Here is an 18,341-nt window from a genome sequence, read left to right on the forward strand (position 1 = left end):
TCTTATTAAATTTTTTTGTGTTAGGAAAAGAATGTGTTTACATTTTTTTTCATTATTGTATAAGTTTTTTATATTCTAGCATATCATCACTATTTGTAAAAGAGTCATGAAAAACTGAAAAATTTCTATACCATATTTTTCTTAACAAATACACAATCACTTGCTATTTACTACATCTAATTTTTCTAAAATTGTATATAGGCATATGATAGAACTGGTATTTATAAGTACTTCGATGATGCAGTATCCTTTCCCTCACTCACAGTATGAGGTAGGCCCTAGCTCCTCTTCCACTTTTATGACAGGGATTAATTTTCTCTAAAAACAGACAAATCTTTGTCACTGGACCTATCTGATTCCAGCTTCTTGGTCATCTAAGGGCATTAAAAAAATCCAAATCTAGCTTCACACACTTACTAGCTGTGTGACCCTAGGCAAGTCCCATCACCCAGTTTGCCTCAGTTTCCTCATCTATCAAAATGGCAAACTATTCCAATATCTTAGTCAAGAAACCCCCAAATGGGGTCATGAGGGATCAGACACAACTAAAAAACTCAATACCAACAACAAAGACTTGAACATGTCTGTAACTAATAGGGAAGGCACCAAGAGAAAGGCGAAGAAGAGGAAAGAGAAAGAGAAATGCTCAATGGAATAAGCTCTTAAAAGGGAAAGTAAGGACTAGATCAAGATTGACACCCTCAAAAGCCACGTCTGCTGAAATTCCTTAGTTCTTGGGAGGAGAAGTATCCTTAAAAAGGAAGTGACCTAGTGACTGTTGAACTGTAGTAATGTGGCAGAACTAAAAACATACTTTTGCACCATTCCAGATGATGTTCTTTTGTCAGGACATCTTATTTGGAATGTGGCCAGTTTGGTCAGTGGCTATAACTGGAACCAAATAAGCCACTTTGGTGAAAAGAATGTAAGTTATTTACTGAAGATAAGAACATTGTTTCTGATGATCTGCTGAACAGATTCATTTCCACAACAAGGCAACAGGGGCTGCATCTACCAAAACTTAATATAAGTACCACTATATCCTTGTTGCAAATATAAATACAATGTAAACATTGCTCCATTATCTATAGTATCATTTAACACAATGTAGTTGGCTTTATTTATCTGGACTTAAGAGTTAGGAAAGCCTGATTTCAAATGCTGCCTAAGATACTTCTTACGTGTGTGATCCTAAATCAAGACACTAAGATTTAAATACCTCAGGTTCCTCATTTATAATATGAGGGATGAGTCCATAAGGTCTATAAGGATTCTTCCAGCTTAAGGATCAGTATGTTTCAAATCAATTTTTTATAAACAGCTTAAGATTCTTTCTAATCCAATCTGCCACACTTCTCTACTTTACGGAAAAGTTCATCCTTTTCACAGTTAAAATAGTTGGCTGTATCTTTCACTTAACTATATATTCTGTAATAATGTGTCTTCTCTTTGCTCCCACTCCTCTCTTTACAGACAGACAGACAGACACACACACACACACACACACACACACACACACACAGTGAAGAAATAAAAGAAAATGGATAAACATCAGTGATCTATAATTGGAATGATCTAATTCTGTTCCTTTGCTCTTCCTCTCAAGCCTTCAATCCCTAAGATCATTTGGGTCTCCTTTCAGTTCACCCTTTATCTGACTTTTTCTTGTGACTATTTATTTTCAAAATTATTATCTCTTAAATTCCTCACTTCTGCTCTGTTTCCATTTATTTTCACATTGACTTTAATGTAGTCTACACCAAATATTTTGGGGTAAGATAGCCTTTCTTTGCCTAATCCACATAAAAATAGGCATCCCTGATTCCTATGCTCTATGTTTGCATATTTTTCCAAGATCTCTCAATTAAGTGTAATAGTAAATTTCTCCATCTTCTTCCCCAGTTATTCCATTTTCTCCCCTGTTCCTTTACTATCTCTCGAAGCAACTATATCCAATTTCTTCAGTTGTCTTTCTTTACCCTATCTTTGACACTTGAAGGAGGTAGGATGGAATGGAAGAATGGCCTCTTTACAATTAGGATGGAAACATTTGACTACTTCAAATTACTCAAATATATTTCTGTTTTTTTTTTTTCTTAACTTGTCTCCTGTGTTTATGTTTCAAAAATTCTACCTATCTCTGGTTTTTTCAACAGGAATGTTTGAAAATCATCTATTAAAGATACATTTTTTCCTCCTCAATTATGCAAATTATTATTTTTGGTTGTGTGCCCTTTTTTTTGCCTTTTCTGTATATCTTATTCCAAGCTTTTCTTTTCTTCATCCCAACTGCTATGGACTCTTATGTGTTCTTAACTATGATTTGTTGGTACTTGATCATTTTCTTTCTTGTTGGCTACACTATTTTCTCTTTGGCCTAGAAGGTCTGAATTTTGGCTTATATTTCTGAGTATTTAATCTGAGATTTTGATTCATGTATTCTTTCTAATTTTACTTTGCTGATTCTAAGAACTTGGGACAAATTCTTTTGTGTATGATTTCTTGAAATATAATGTCCAGTTTTTTTTGTTTGATCATGATTTTCAAGAATGCCAAGATTCTTAAATTATCTGTTTTTTTTCCTGTTTTCTAAATTTGCTGTTTTGATACATACCTCATATATTCTTCAGATTTTTTTCAGTTTTTAAATATTCTCTTATTTCTATTTGCTCCTTTTTATTTTTCAGGATGTCTACTACTTCTATAAGGTTTTTCAACTTCTGTTTATTATGTTCTAAAAATTCTAATTTCATCATCTTATTTCAGCTTATCTTTCATTTATTTGACCCACTCTTAGGAACTCTTGTGGATATTCTATTTCTTTTCCTGGAGTTCTACCTACCATTATTGTAAAGTTATTTCCTCCTTTTTCAGTTTTCTCTTGGAATTCTGTGAAATATATTCTTTCTTCAATGCATTATGAGGTTTTTTTTTCCAGTTTATTCATGTTTTCAGCCTCACTTTCTAGATCAGAACTTTGTACCATGGTTAAGCTTTGCTCAGTGCTTCTCTACCGTGGACTCTTGGGTGGAGTGACCAGGTACTGGATCCTATATCCTGACAGTGGCTATTCACAATTCAAAAATCATGATTGAACTTACACACTACTCTTATCGTCACAATGTTAGAGTATACATGCTATATAAACTGTCCCTTCTTTCTTAACCTCCCAAAAGCCCAGTCCAGAAGAATGCTGATAGTCTAGTCAATTTGTCTTTCTCAAGCCTCATAGAAACTCACAGAATAGTCTAGCATTTGCTACTAGTCCAGACTTATTCTACAACATGAATTCCCATTGAACTTAAAGTCAATATATAGTGAAAAATTATCTAACATCTACAAATTCCAAGCCTGAAGGCTTCTAAGCTATCAATTGACTTGATCAAATGGCTTTTTCTCTGCAGGCCTCTGTTTCTTCCTTTCTAAAATAAGGAAGATCCCTCCTACCTCTAAATTCATGTTTTCAGCATTCTTGAATGAGATTCTTATCTTCTTCATAAATATTTTTGGCAAGCATAAATCTTTTTTTTTTAAATTTCCCCTTTAGGAAAAGAATGCTGTATTATTTTATTTCACTAGATTTTCAGAGGACAACAATATTAACAATATTCTTCAGGCTATAGATTTTGTGGCAAATTTCAAGGTTCACATGCCATGAAATACGACATCTGACCTTTCATTCAAATGTCCTCTTTGTACATTTTGTTTGAAGAATAAGGATATACTTTGACAGTCAATAATGAAGCTTGGAAACACTGAAGTCTACCTTCTGACAACCAAGAGCTATGCTGAAACATCAAAAGATCCGCCCCTAGAACCTTCATAATAGAGGGACAGGGAAGTTAGACATACCTGCCAGGGCTTTTTCATAGTTCTTCCCCATGGAAATGAAGTTCCTGAGGCTAGGGTTGAACTGTTCCATAATTGTCTGTAAAGACACAGAGAAAGAAAACAAAACATTAATATCCTAGATGGCTATTGTTATCTGAAGTAAACCAAATTCTGGTCAGAAAGAAGAAAGCAGAGGGGAGAAGAGAGAATAAAAGATATAGATACTTTGGCATCAAATGTATTCTCATAGCATCACTAACATCACACATTGACACAGCATGAATAAACTTGGAAAAGATATTCAAAGACTTCTTCTGGCCCTGAACCTATAGTCAGGTTTCTCAATATATAAATATGCCAGACAAATATTTCTCAAACATGAGGTAATGCTCTAGCCTAAACTCCATTTTCTAATCTTTAAAGTGGGAACTAAAGTAGATGATCTCTAAAGTTTTCTTTCACTATAATTCCATAAAAATTTGTGACATTTTGTAATATTTAATCAGATATCAGTATTGATGAGATAAATATTCCCAAGCTGAGAATATCCCAACTAGTTCTATATTCCATGAAGGACCAAAGTTTAAGTTCCAACAATGAGAAGTTCTTATACTAAGAATTAGAAGAAATTTTGCTATTAAGGCCAAAGAACCACTTTTATCAGAAGGCTCAAAAATAGCCCCAAACATTAGCTGATACCAAACCAGACAGTTGTTAGAAGGAAACAGTGAACCCAAACAACTCAGGTTTATAGATGGTTTATTATCTGTACCTTATCCCTTAAGAAAAGGGAAGCTAAAAAAGGAGAAATTATCATAGTCCTATGTATTTGAAGGCTATAAAAATTTCTACACAGACATTTCTTACTTTATATAAGTTCAACTTTATGTAAAGAATTTTCAAAGAAAGTCAAATTCCAAAAAAAAAAAAAAATGCTGTTTTGTTGTTAGTCTTTTTCTGCCCCTCAGCTCTGTAGCTTCGCACCCTACCTCCCATCAAAAAAAAAAAAAAAAAAAAAAAAACAAACCATAAAAAACAAAACAAAGTCCAAGTGAAAGCTAAAGAACTGATGGGAAGAAACCATCATTGCAAGACAGAAACTTGGCTTGAGACCTCCTTCTTGGACATAAGAGATCTTTGCCCCACTCTATCAAACTATCCTTATGCACTTCATTTCTTTGTACCAAGATCCTAAGGTCCTTGAACCATATGCTGGACCCTCTCCTTCCACAGGGGCTTCATACTTCCCTTAGTCTGAGGCCTTCCCTATGGCCTCAATAAATTAGAATTACATAATCTTAAACTAGAGGGCTGCATTTATGTAAAGCAAAACTGCCTGTATACAGAAAACCAAAACATTCCATTGTGGCTAGTCCCGTACTCAGTTAACAAGCATTCATTAAAAGCTTACTATGAGCCAGACAATGTGATAAGCTCTAGGCATATATCCCAACCCTCAAAGAGCACACATTCTATTGGAGGAAACAACATGCAAATAACTATATACTTATAAGATATATATATATACAATGTAAGTAGAAGGTAGTTTTAAAAGGAAAGGTGTCAGCAGAATGGGAAAGTGAGCTGAATCTCAAAGGAATCAAGAAGTCTAGAAATGGAGATGATGAGAGAGAATGCTCAAACCATGAGGTACATCAAGTGAAAAGGCATAAAACTGGGAGATGAACCATAGTAAACAAGAAACAGCAAGTAGTCCAATGTATCTAGAGGTACATAAACTATAAGATGAGTATAAAGGTTGAAAGAATCCAGGTTATGAAGATCTTTAAATGTCACACAGAATTTTGTCTGACCCAAGAGGACAGAAATAGGCAATGGATTTTACTAAGTAGGCTGGAGGGGGAGGTGATATGCTCAGAACTGAATTTTAGGAAATCATCCTGGCATTTTAGTGGATGATGTCTTGGCATGAGGAAAAACTTGAGGCATGGAGGTCAACTAGCAGGCTCTTGTAACAATCCAGGCATGAAGTGATGCATAAAGATTCTACATCAGGGGGACAATACTATTAAGAATGGAGTGATTCTAGTGGGTTGGAACTATGGTAGCAATTTCAGCAGCAAGGCCAAGCATATATCCAGCCTTCCCACTCACTTTTATTCCCATTCTCTTCATTGTTACCCACTAATCTGCTGTATTAGCTCAACAGAATAAAGGAGGGTATTTAAAGATGCTGAAGAGAAGATGTTTAGAAGAGCAAGAGCTCCAGAGAGTCATTTCTGTAGTCCTCGCTCCATTAACCCATCCTTCTTTGGGCCAATATAAAAGTTCCAGTAATAGAAATAGTTCTGCAAAGCAAATAGCTGCAATCCAAGATTGATTGTTAGGGTAATCTTAAGACTGGATTATGAAACAAGCAAACCACCTGAAACAGCCAGCATTAGTGTAAATAAGTTTTGTTTTTGCCTTTGTTTTAGATTCAGACAACAATACATATATTTGGACTTTATAAATACAATAGAAAGAACACAAACCAAGCTGGAATCAAAGGGACCTGGGTTTCAATATGAATCAGCTACTTACAACCTATGTACTTTAGTCAAGTCACTTGTTCTCAGATTCTTTATCTATAAAATAAAGGGAATGGATTATGGCATGTGAATAGAATATTGATGCCATATGAAAATGACAAAAGGTATAGATTTGGAGAAAGCTAGAATCTTAACTACAATCCTTTCAGTTGCTGAACATCAACAGCTGGTAAAAGTTTTTTACAAAAATCAACTATAACAATGTATAACACAAAACAGTGGTTGTGCTGAAGTCTAAATAGAAACATATCAATATTTAATTTTTTTATAAATAATCTTTCAATTTTTATAAGTTTGTGGTATTTATATTCTTGAGTTAAGAAAGCTAAACCTATACTAAGGACACAGTATTTATTGCCTACTTTATACAAAGTAATATGCTAGACACAAGAAATACAAAGACAAAAACGAAATAGCCCCTGCCCTTAAGGAGTTTATTGCTGGGGGACAGGAGGGAGAGAAGGGATGAACAGAACATGTTAAATTCAAAATAATACCAAGTTGTTTCAAGAAGGATTATGAAAACTGATAGTGATTCCCAGTCCAAGGACAGATAGGAATATTCATTCAAGTCAATTTAAAACATATTCATTTTGCCCCTGCTATGTATGTGTGCAAAGTTTGAATATTAGGATAACCTTGGCTTATTTCTGGGGCTTTTGGATATCAGAAGGAACCCATGAAGGAAGGAGAAAGAGGACCAATCAAGGATCTCTCTTTTCAAACTTTAATAAGCCATGAATGTCAGATGCGAAACACACCCAAAGTCTTCTGTGGTAAATCACAGTGGATTACCCTGACACCACAGCTGGCAATGCTCAGAACGTAGTGACTCTATGGAAACCAGCAATGAGGTTTCACTTCCTTAGAGTCACTGGCAGAGATCATCCAGGAGGAATGCAGGTGTGAGTGGGTGGGGACAGAAAGAAGGGTTCAAATATAGTCAGTATCACTGTCACCTGGATAAATGCCACTAGGGTACCTCTCTACTGGGAAACAAACTGCTGGGTGGAGAGACCAGTCAGCCAGGAAACTGTCATTACTGCAACTTAAGTAATACTGTGTCTCAAAAGCTTGGGTCTTTGGATGTACAAAAGTGTGGGGTGTGGGAGAAAAGCAGGAATATGGAAGAGGGGAGATACACCAATAAAACATAATACAATTTTCTGGATACTGGAGGTTACTTCTTTATTAATGGAAAAAGCAGCATTTTTCCCCAGAAGAAAAAGGTCTATCCCTCCCCACCCCCAAGCCCAAAGAATAAACCTTTTGTTCAAGACTTAGACTGCTGGCTATGAATGGGTCATCCAACTCTTTTCTCCGTCACTCAATCTCTCTGTAACTATGGCATCTTAAAAGCAAGACAAGTTCAAGAGCTGACCTTTGAAGGGAGGTGAACACAATGCCATGTGAACATGGTCCAAGGCTCTTGAAATAGGGCAAAAGATAGAGGGGTTGTTGGCAGCTCTCCATAGTAAAGGTCAACAGAGCCTGAGTCCATATTCAGTCGTTCTAGATCCTATTAAACCACATCTCCTAGGTTTCCATTCTGACATGGAAAAGTTTCGTCATTTTCAACATACCCCAAACTAAAAGGCAATAGGCTGAAGTATTTATGAAGTCCAAATGTACGTATTATTGTCTCAATCTAAAACAAAAGCAAGAGCATAACATAGTAAGAGAAGGATTATACACTGATCAGCAAGCATGCTCCCTTCCCTACCCAATCTCAACTTCCCCCCCACTAAAAAACCCCCAAAATACAGTATCACAGGGAGCCCTGATGTTATTTATATGGGGGGGGGTGTAGATTTTTATTTTAAATTCACATAAAACTTATATTCATATTTATCTTTCTTGAGCTTTTCTTTTTCTATTATTTGCATTTCCAAAAATCCCTCCTTACTCTTTTCCCAAAGAACCTTTTTTGTAACTATGAATTTTTTAAAAGGGAAGTGAGCAGTTCAACAAAACTATGTGTCAAAGTACATGCAGTGTTTCACAATCTATAATCCACACAGTCTAGCACTTCTTCAGTGACAAGAAAGTCTATAGATATACACTTTCTCATCTTTCTTCAGTGTTAAACTTAGTCATAATTCTTTTTAATTATCAAACTCCTAGAAGAATAGAGATTTGAACAGATTTGCCTCAGTGGTGCAACATGACATTTCCAATCATTACATGGATATATGGCAGAAATCCCCTTTTCTACTATTAAAGGAAATGGTCTATTACAACTTTGCATTTTTAATAATATATTTTCTTAACTATAAAAATGTAGGGGTTGGATTCTAGAAAACGCCTTAAAAGCTGGGGGACTAAAAACCTGAGCTGGGAAAAATATGCTCCATTCACTATAAGTATTTAAGTCAACCAGCAACAACTCCTGCTATGTATAATGTATTCTGCTAGCCATTGGAGATAGAAGGATGAAAAAAACAGTCTTTACTCTCAAAGAGATTTATGGTTTGGTGAGGGAAAACCATCCAGTTAAGTAGTGATTATACAAGATAGGCATATGGAAGGTGGTCAAACATAGTAGGCTGAGAGAGTCAAAGGAGATCACTTCCATTTGGGAAGAGCTAAGAAGCCATTAGCTCTGCTATACCTTGGGAAAAAAAAAAAAAAAAACAAGAATGTCAACAATTGTAAATATGAAAAGATTCCTGCCTAAGAATAGATAAGTTTGGGAATTATCAAACGATCCAGTTACACTGGAACATAAAATACAGAAAACAGAGAAAGTATAAACTACAAAAAGCAAGAGATCACAACAATATTTTCACTCTTTTTGTTGTTTGCTTGCATTTTGTTCTCTCATTTTTTTTCCTTTTTGATCTGATTTTTCTTGTGCAGCAAGATAATTGTGTAAATATATATACATATATTGGATTTGACATATATTTTTACCATGTTTAACATATATTGGATTACTTGGAGGTGGAGAGAAGGGAGGAAATTTGGAACATAAGATTTTGCAAGAGTCAGTGTGAACAATTATCCATGCATATGTTTTGAAAATAAAAATCTTTAATTAGAAAAAAAGCAAAAAGAACAATATGATTTCAGACAAGGTAATGGTAAAAACCAGACAGGATAAAATGGGATAAGCAGGAAAACTACATTATGTAGAAAGGCACCATAAATAATGAACCAATATCAATATCTAATATATATGCACCAAATGGCAAAGTATCTCAAAATGTAAGGGAAAAGTTAATTGAATTTCAAGAATAAATTGACAATAAACATATAGATATCAATATATCCTTTTTGGATCTAGACAAATTTAACACAAAAATAAACAAGAAAAAAAGCAAAGGACCTAAGTAGAATTTTAAAAGTTATATATGAGAGATGTCTTGTGATTCCTAAATAAGAAAAGAGGAAAGCATACAGTTGGGCATAAAATCTTTACAAAATCTGATCATAAACATTTTAAACATTTGAAAACTTTACAAACAAATATAAAAATAAATATCAAACATTTAATTTTCTAAGCATAATGTAATGAAAATCATATTCAATAAAAAGACTCTGAAAAGGATTATTTAACCTTAAAGATTAAATTTATATATGTAACATTTCCAAAGTGACAACATCCCTATTCTATCATGCAGATATATGACAGAAATGCTCTTTCCTAGTACCAATGTTCTGTTACTACTTTAAATTATTTTTAATAATAGCATTTTGTTATATAAAAATGAAGGGATTAGATTTTAGAAAAAGCTCTGAAAAGGTGAGTCAAAGAATAAATCATATGAACAAAAGAAAATTTAATCAAAGAAAATTCTAACAATAAGACACCATATCAAAACATTTGGGAAACAGCTAAAGTAGCCCTTAAAGAAATTTTTCTATCTCTAATTATATTCATCAATAGAAGAATAAATGAATATATCAGTCAACTACCAAAAAAAAAAAACTAGAAAAGCAACAAATCAAAAAATCCCAACACCAAAATAGAAATATTGAAAATCAAAGAGATGGACAAAATTGAAAGTAAACTCTACCTCAACTTCATAAATTGATAAATAAAATTAGAGGCTGATTTTTATTAAGTTAATCATCTAAATTTTAAAAAAGAAAACCAAATCATTTTGGGGGGATTTACATTATTAGAGATAAAATAACAGAAACTATCAGAAAATATTCTGCCCTATTATATGTTACAAAACTTAGATGAAATGGCTGAATATTTCCAAAAACAGAAACAGTTAGATTAACAGAATGAAATAGATTGTTTAAATAACCTAATATAAAAAAAATGAATTAAGCAAGAAATATATGAACTCCAAAAGGAAAAAAAAGCCAAATGGATTTACAAGTAAATTATAAAAAATATTCAGAGAGCAATTAATCCACAAGTTATAAAGTTTTTGCAAAATAGTAATAAGTAATAGTAATAAGGAATTCTTCCAAATTCTTTTTAATAATACAAATATGGTCTTGATATATAAACGAGGGAGAACCAAAGCAAAGGAAAAAATACCACAGAATAATATATCTAATTAACAAAGGTACAAAAATATTATCAAATATTTTGGTAAGAAAAGATATTTTAGAAATTATATATTATGATCAGGTTGATTTATACAAAGAATGCAGGATAGATTTAATAATACATATTAATAACAAAAATAATTTTTAAAACTCACGATTATGTCAATAAATCCTTAAAAGACTTATAAAACCAACACTCATTTCTAGTATTAAAAAACAAAGAAACTAGAAAGCATAAGAAAAGGGATCTTTCCTTACTATCAAGAACCAACACTATGGCTCCCAAAATGTAATGGAGAAAGGCTAATGGACTTTCCATTAAGATCAAAGGCAAAGCAAGGATGTTCCGTTATCACTACTATTACTTAATAAAATTCTAGAAATGCTAGTAAAGCAACATAAGAAAAAGAAATCAAGGGAATAAGCATAGGAAAAGAGGAAACAAAACTATTACTTAGGCAGATGATATGATGTTTTACCTAGAGAATCAAGAGTCAGCTAAAACTAACTAAAACAAAATAAATCCTCATGAATCATCAGCATTTTTCAATGTTACCAACAAAACCAAGCAGGAAAATATAAATTACATTCAAAATAACTGCATAATATATAAAATATTTGGACTTTTATCTATGAAGACACACATAATAACTATAACTATGAAACATTATACAAATATAGATCTAAATAATTTGAGAAATATTAACTACTCATGAATAAACCAGGTTCAATATAAGAAACATGAAAATATTTCCTTTATTGTTTTGTAATACCAAACTTCCAAAAGATTATTTCACAGTGTTAGAAAAAAACAATAAATTTCATCTAAAAAGAAAAATAGGTCAAGAATCTTGAGAAAAATAATGAAAAAAGGCAGGAAGTCAGAGGAACCTATCAATAGTAAACATACTCAAATATACTCCAAAGCAGTAATCATCAAAACTATCTTGATACTGATCTTTGCATTAAAAAATGCAAAAGTTGATTAATAGAACAGATTAGGTACACAATGTGCAGAGGAAAATTAACAAAGAAGCCTATAGAGTTTGATAAACTCAAAGATCTCAAATCCTGGGATAAAAACTGTGGGGAAAACTGGAAAGCCTGGTAGAAGTCAAATATAAAATAATCTTCTCAAAACAATATAAAAAGTCACATCATAACCAAATTAGAGGAACAAGGAAAACAAAATCCTTTTCGCAACTATGGATAGAATATACTGGGCTTATACCCCAAAGAGATACTAAAGAAGAGAAAGGGATCTGTATGTGCCAAAATGTTTGTGGCAGCTCTGTTTGTAGTGGCTAGAAGCTGGAAAATGAATGGATGCCCATCAATTGGAGAATGGTTGAGTAAATTGTGGTATATAAACATTATGGAATATTATTGTTCTATAAGGACTGACCAGCAGGATGAATACAGAGAGGACTGGCGAGACTTACATGAACTGATGCTAAGTGAAATGAGCAGAACCAAGAGATCATTATATACCTCAATGATACTGTTTGAGAATGTATTCTAATGGAAGTGGATCTCTTCGATAAAGAGAGCTAATTCAGTTTCAATTGATCAAAGATGTTCAGAAGCAGCTACACCCAAAGAAAGAACACTGGGAAATTAATATAAACTGCTTGCATTTTTGTTTTTCTTCCTGAGTTATTTATACCTTCTGAATCCAATTCTCCCTGTGCAACAAGAAAACTGTTGGGTTCTGCACACATATATTGCATCTAGGATATACTGTAACCTATTTAACATGTAAAGGACTGCTTGCCATCTGGGGGAGGGGGTAGAGGGAGGGAGGGGAAAAATCGGAACAGAAGTGAGTACAAGGGATAATGCTGTAAAAAATTACCCTGGCATGGGTTCTGTCAATAAAAAGTTATTTTTAAAAAAACAAACTATGGATAGAATAAGTGTTTGTGACCAAAGAAGAGATAGAGAGGCTCAGAGAAGATAAAAGGAAAGATAAAAAATTTAATATATAAAATTTATATGCATTTGCACAATCAATTCAGTTAAAATTTAAAGGGAAATAGCTTAGCAAGGGGAAAAAAACCTTGTAGAAAGTTTCTATGATAAAGATTTCATATTCAAAATATATAAGGAAGTGATTCAATTTTATAAGAACAAGAACCATTCCCTAATAAATTATCAAATGATTTGAAGAACTAATTTCAAGGTATGAAAACCCATATTTTAAAAATGCTACAAATAACTAATAATTAGAGAAATGCAAATTCTAACAATTCAGATGTTTCATCTCATATCCATCAGATCAGCAAAGATGACAAAAAAAGGAAAATTACAATTGTTGTAAGAGGCCTTGGCAAGGTATATTAGTGCATTTTTGATAGAGTTATCAAAAGGGCTAGCCATTCTGGAAAGCAATTTACAACTAAGCCTTTGATCTAAAATACCACTATACCCCAAAGAGATCAAAGAAATAGAAAAAGGACCCATATTTACAAAAAAATTATAGCAGTCCTTTATATAGAGGAAAGAACTGGAAGGTAAGGAAGTACCTAGTAACTGGGAAAAGTTAAACAGATTGTAATATATTAATATAATTTTTATATAATTAATACTATTAATAATTAATATTACTTTACCATAAGGAATAAGAAAAAGGTTTTCAGAGAAATATACAAAGACTTGCTATGAACTGATGCAAGGTTAAGTAAATGGAATAAGAACAATTTATATGATGACAACATTGCAAAAACTGACAACTCTAAAAAACTTAAGAACTGTGATTAAGGCAACATTCCAGATGGCCTACAATGAAACATGCTCTTCTGACAGAGAGGTAATTAACTCAAGTTGAAGAAGATTTACATTTTCAGACATAAACACTATAGGAATTTGTTTAGGAAGAAAGAAAGAAAAGAAACAGAAAAAGGAGGGAGGGAGGGAGGGAAGGAGGAAGAAAGAAGAGAGAGAGAAAAAAAAAGGAAGGAAGGAAGGAAGGAAGGAAGGAAGGAAGGAAGGAAGGAAGGAAGGAAGGAAGGAAGGAAGGAAGGAAGGAAAAGAAAAAAGGAAAGGAGGGATGGAGGGAGGGAAGAAGGGAGGGAAGGAAGAGAGGGGAGAGGGGAGAGGGAAAAGAGGGAGGAAAGGAGAAAGGGAGGGAGGAGGGAGGGAAGGAGAGAGGGAAGAAAGGAGAAAGGGAAGGAGAGAGGAAGGGAGGAAGGGAGGGAATCATTGAAACATTGGTAAAATGTACAGAAAGAAACCAAAAGGGTCCACAAAGAAGCAGGATATCTTTGAAAATAATATACTTTTATTCTTAAAAAAGAAAAGCAAGCCACACATAATAATAGAGATTTGCAGTTTCGTGACCATGTATTGGAGATGTTTGTTTTAGTAAATATTTATAAATTCAAAACAATGAAAACAGGATTTTAAGAATGAAAAAAAAAAGAGTATAAAGTATTTCATTTGCCTGAGCTCTGTGATATTAAAAACTTGAGCAAGAGCTCTTAAACTGAGGTCTATAAATTTGGATGAAAAAAAATCACATCTCAATTTTCACTAACTTTTGGGTTCCTTTGTAATCAAACACATTTTTTTGGCATTTAGAAACTGTATTTTGAAAGAGAATTCAAAGGCCTCTCTACATTCCCAAAAGATTTCGTGACACATAAAAAAGGTTAAGAACACCTAATCTAAAGGCATCTCCCAAACCCCAAAACAGAAACTTAATAGAAAGTACAAAGCAAAAGAAAAACAAGAGTGAAGTAGGTAACATGATTTTAGAAACCTGAGGAGAAAAAGCAATCTATCAATAATCTTTGGAAGAGGCTTCTGGGGATGCTAGAATCCAACTGAGGCTGAGTTCAGATTCTAGTGGAAAGATACCAACCAGGACTAAATTATGAGAAAGCGTTTGAATCTCAAGACATTCCTATCTGTATGATGGTGAACAAATCACTTAGCTAAGCCTTAGTTTCTGTAAAATGGAGGCAAGCAATAATTAGTCTGCCTACCTCATAAGATTGTTTAAAAAAATTAAAAGTTAAGGCTGAGTGAAATGAGCAGAACCAGGAGATCATTATATACCTCAACAACGATACTGTTTGAGGATGTATTCTGATGGAAGTGGATCTCTTCGATAAAGAGAGCCTTAATTGATCAAAGATGGACAGAAGCAGCTACACCCAGAAAAAGAACACTGGGAAATGAATATAAACTGCTTGCATTTTTGTTTTTCTTCCCGGGTTATTTATACCTTCTGAATTCAATTCTCCCTGTGCAACAAGAAAACTGTTCGGTTCTGCACACATATATTGTATCTAGGATATACTGCAACCCATTCAATATGTAAAGGACTGCTTGCCATCTGGGGGAAGGGGTGGAGGGAGGGAGGGGAAAAATCGGAACAGAAGTGAATGCAAGGGATAATGCTGTAAAAAATTACCCTGGCATGCATTCTATCAATAAAAAGTTATTTTAAAAAATACATTTATCAGTCTCCTCATCTATAGAATAAGACTAGAACAAGCCTCCTCTCTTTTCTAAATCCTCTAATCCTATGAAAAGGAATTTGAGATTAGGTACATGATAAACTGTGCTAGGCAAACTAATCTGAGACTAGACTATAGTTTCCTTATTAATAGAAATGTTCTGTTAACTTGTTGCTTTCTAGACTTTTTTTGGTTTTGTTTTTCTCTGGGTTCCTAATAAAGTTCCTTTTAAAAACTTTCATCATGACTCCCCATTCATTCACTCTTATTTTCCTACTCAAATGTCCTGTTGGATGTTTCCCAAATGTAGTCCACTATCTCCCACCACTAAGCCTTTGAATAGGCTGTCCCCTATTCAGGGAATGCACTCCTAGCATACCTCAAGGATGTTCACATGGCGCCAGAAATCTCTGTTGCTATCTCTGTTATAAAGTGGTACTCAAAAGATCACATGTATACATCTTTGCAACCCACAGCAGAATATGTTCTTTTTTTTTTTAATTCAAGCTTTTGCAAAACATATGCATGGATAATTTTTCAACATTGACCCTTGCAAAGCTTTCTGTTCCCAATTATCTCTTCCTTTCCCCCATCCTCTCCCCTAGATGGCAGATAGTCCAGTACATGTTAAATATGTTAAAATATATGTTAAATCCAATATATGTATACATATTTATACAGTTATCTTGCTGAACAAGAAAAATAAGATCAAGAAGAAAAAAAAAACCTGGGAAAATAAAATGCAAGCAAACAACAACAGAAAGAGTGAGAATGCTATGTTGTGGTTTACACTCAGCTCCCACAGGTCTCTCTCTGGGTGTAGATGGCTCTCTCCAACACTGAACAATTGGAATTGGTTGAAGAGAGCCATGTCCATCAGAACAGCTCATTGTATAGTCTTGTTGTTGCCATGTATAATGATCTCCTGGTCTTGCTCATTTCACTCAGCATCAGTTCATGTAAGTCTCTCCAGGCCTCTCTGAAATCATCCTGCTGGTCATTTCTTACAGAACAATAATATTCCATAACATTCATATACCATAATTTATTCAGCCATTCTCCAATTGATGGGCATCCCTCAGTTTCCATTTTCTAGCCACTACAAACAGGGCTGCCACAAACATTCTTGCATGTACAGATCTCTTTCCCTCCTTTAAGATCTCTTTGGGATATAAGCCCAGAAGTAACACTGCTGGATCAAAGGATATGCACAGTTTGATAACTTTTTGAGTATAGTCCAGATTGCTCTCCCGAATGGTTAGACCTGTTGTTCCACCAACAATGTATCAGTGTCGCAGTTTTCCCATATCCCCTCCAACACTGTGCATTATCTTTTCCTGTCATCTTAGCCAATCTGACAGGTATGTAGTGGTATCTCAGAGTTTGTCTTAATTTGTATTTCTCTGATCAGTAGTGATTTGGAGCACCTTTTCATGTGACTACAAATAGTTTCAATTTCTTCATCTGAAAATTGGCTGTTCATATTCTTTGACCATTTATTAATTGGAGAATGGCTTGAAAAATGTAAGTTCTGTGAGGGCAGGAGCATGGGGCTTTTTTGTCTTTGTCTTTATGGTCCTATCACTTTGGATGACATTGATTGAACAAAGGGGTTAAAGGGATGTCAAGAAAAAGTAAAGGGAAAGGAGAAAAACAATAGTTCTCAGTTACTTCCTGAAAGCAAATTTTCTAGTAGCGGTAGTTGTGATCCCTCAGTCCCAAGAAGAAAATCAGAGAAGTAAAAACGCAATTATGATAATCAGCAATTACTGATCCCTTTCAACCAGAGCTTTCTCTATGAGTCTGCTGGAGGAAGTTTTGTTGTTGGTATGATCCTTTTGGTGCTTTCTTGGCAAAGATATCATAGCGCTTTGCCACTTCCTTTTCCAGCTTTTTTTTACAAATGAGGAAACTGAACAATATGGTTAAGTGAACTTGCCCAGAGTTACACAGCTAGCAAGTATCAAGTGATCTGAACTCAAAGTTGAGTTTTCCTGACTCCAGGCACAGCACTGTAACCACTGTAACACTTTGCTGCTCTTACTGAAAAATAATGATGTACTTAACTTAGCTACACCAAAGTTCTTTTATATTTAGAGTCAGGGCTTGAGAAGAATTGGAATAAAAGAACTGCTTTGGTTTTTCTCTTTTTATCATGTCATCACCAAGGGGGAAAAAAAAAACCACACACACATACACACAACAATTAGAAAAGGGAAGGGGAGGAAACTTTGAAAAAAGGCCATTTGGACTTCATCTGAGCATATGCAAAGAAATTCAAAGCCAGGACACAGTGAGACATTATGCCCTGCTGGGAGTCTGAATCACAATGGAGAGCTTCCAGAATCTTGTAGCTTATAAGAATACATGAAGACTACCTATTCTATAGAATTTACATTCTTGTTTATTTTCCATTCTATGTTACTCTCTGGGCATTAACATTTAGACTGGCAATTTTAGAATGTGAGCAACCACTGGGGCCTGTTAAAACTCTTTTATGTAATATCTCGCTATATTATGCACATAAAGAATTTGGATAAAGTCAGGGAACCCATCAAGTTGTCTAATATTACAGGTTTTGCCCCTGCCATATTATGATGCATAACTTATTTGTTCAATAATATTTATGATTATAACAATGCACTTTAGGCACTAGAGCATGGAGCAGTGAAAGGAGTACAAGCCTTGGAATAAAGAAGACCTGGTTCAGATTCTGCATCTGCTACTTACCAGTTGATGGGACACCATAAGCAAGTCTTTCAAACTTTCTCAGCCAAAATCTCTTTATCTAGTCAGGTAGGTGATGCTCTGTGTACTGTGCCTAGGCTAGGGTCAAGAAGATCTGGGTTAAATTCAAGATCAAGACCTTTAGTTTCTATGGCACCCTGGACAAATCAAACCTCTGCCTGCCTCAGTTTTTCCATCTTAAAGATGAAGATAATAATATTACCTACCTCCCAGGGTTGTTGAGAGGATCAAATAAGAT

General features: G+C 34.2%; 1 protein-coding gene across 4 annotated transcripts in view; it reads right to left on the reverse strand.

Annotated features, from left to right (window-relative positions):
• BAIAP2 (BAR/IMD domain containing adaptor protein 2) overlaps positions 1 to 18,341 on the reverse strand; it is a 169,290-nt gene that overhangs the window by 126,952 nt on the left and 23,997 nt on the right. For all 4 annotated transcript variants that reach the window (XM_051995410.1, XM_051995413.1, XM_051995412.1 and 1 more), the window contains exon 2: positions 3,853 to 3,928. In XM_051995410.1, coding sequence (XP_051851370.1) covers positions 3,853 to 3,928 — 76 coding nt within the window. The remainder of the gene's footprint in view (positions 1 to 3,852; positions 3,929 to 18,341) is intronic.

This window comes from Antechinus flavipes, chromosome 4 (genome assembly GCF_016432865.1).
Source record: "Antechinus flavipes isolate AdamAnt ecotype Samford, QLD, Australia chromosome 4, AdamAnt_v2, whole genome shotgun sequence".
Lineage (NCBI taxonomy): Eukaryota > Metazoa > Chordata > Mammalia > Dasyuromorphia > Dasyuridae > Antechinus > Antechinus flavipes.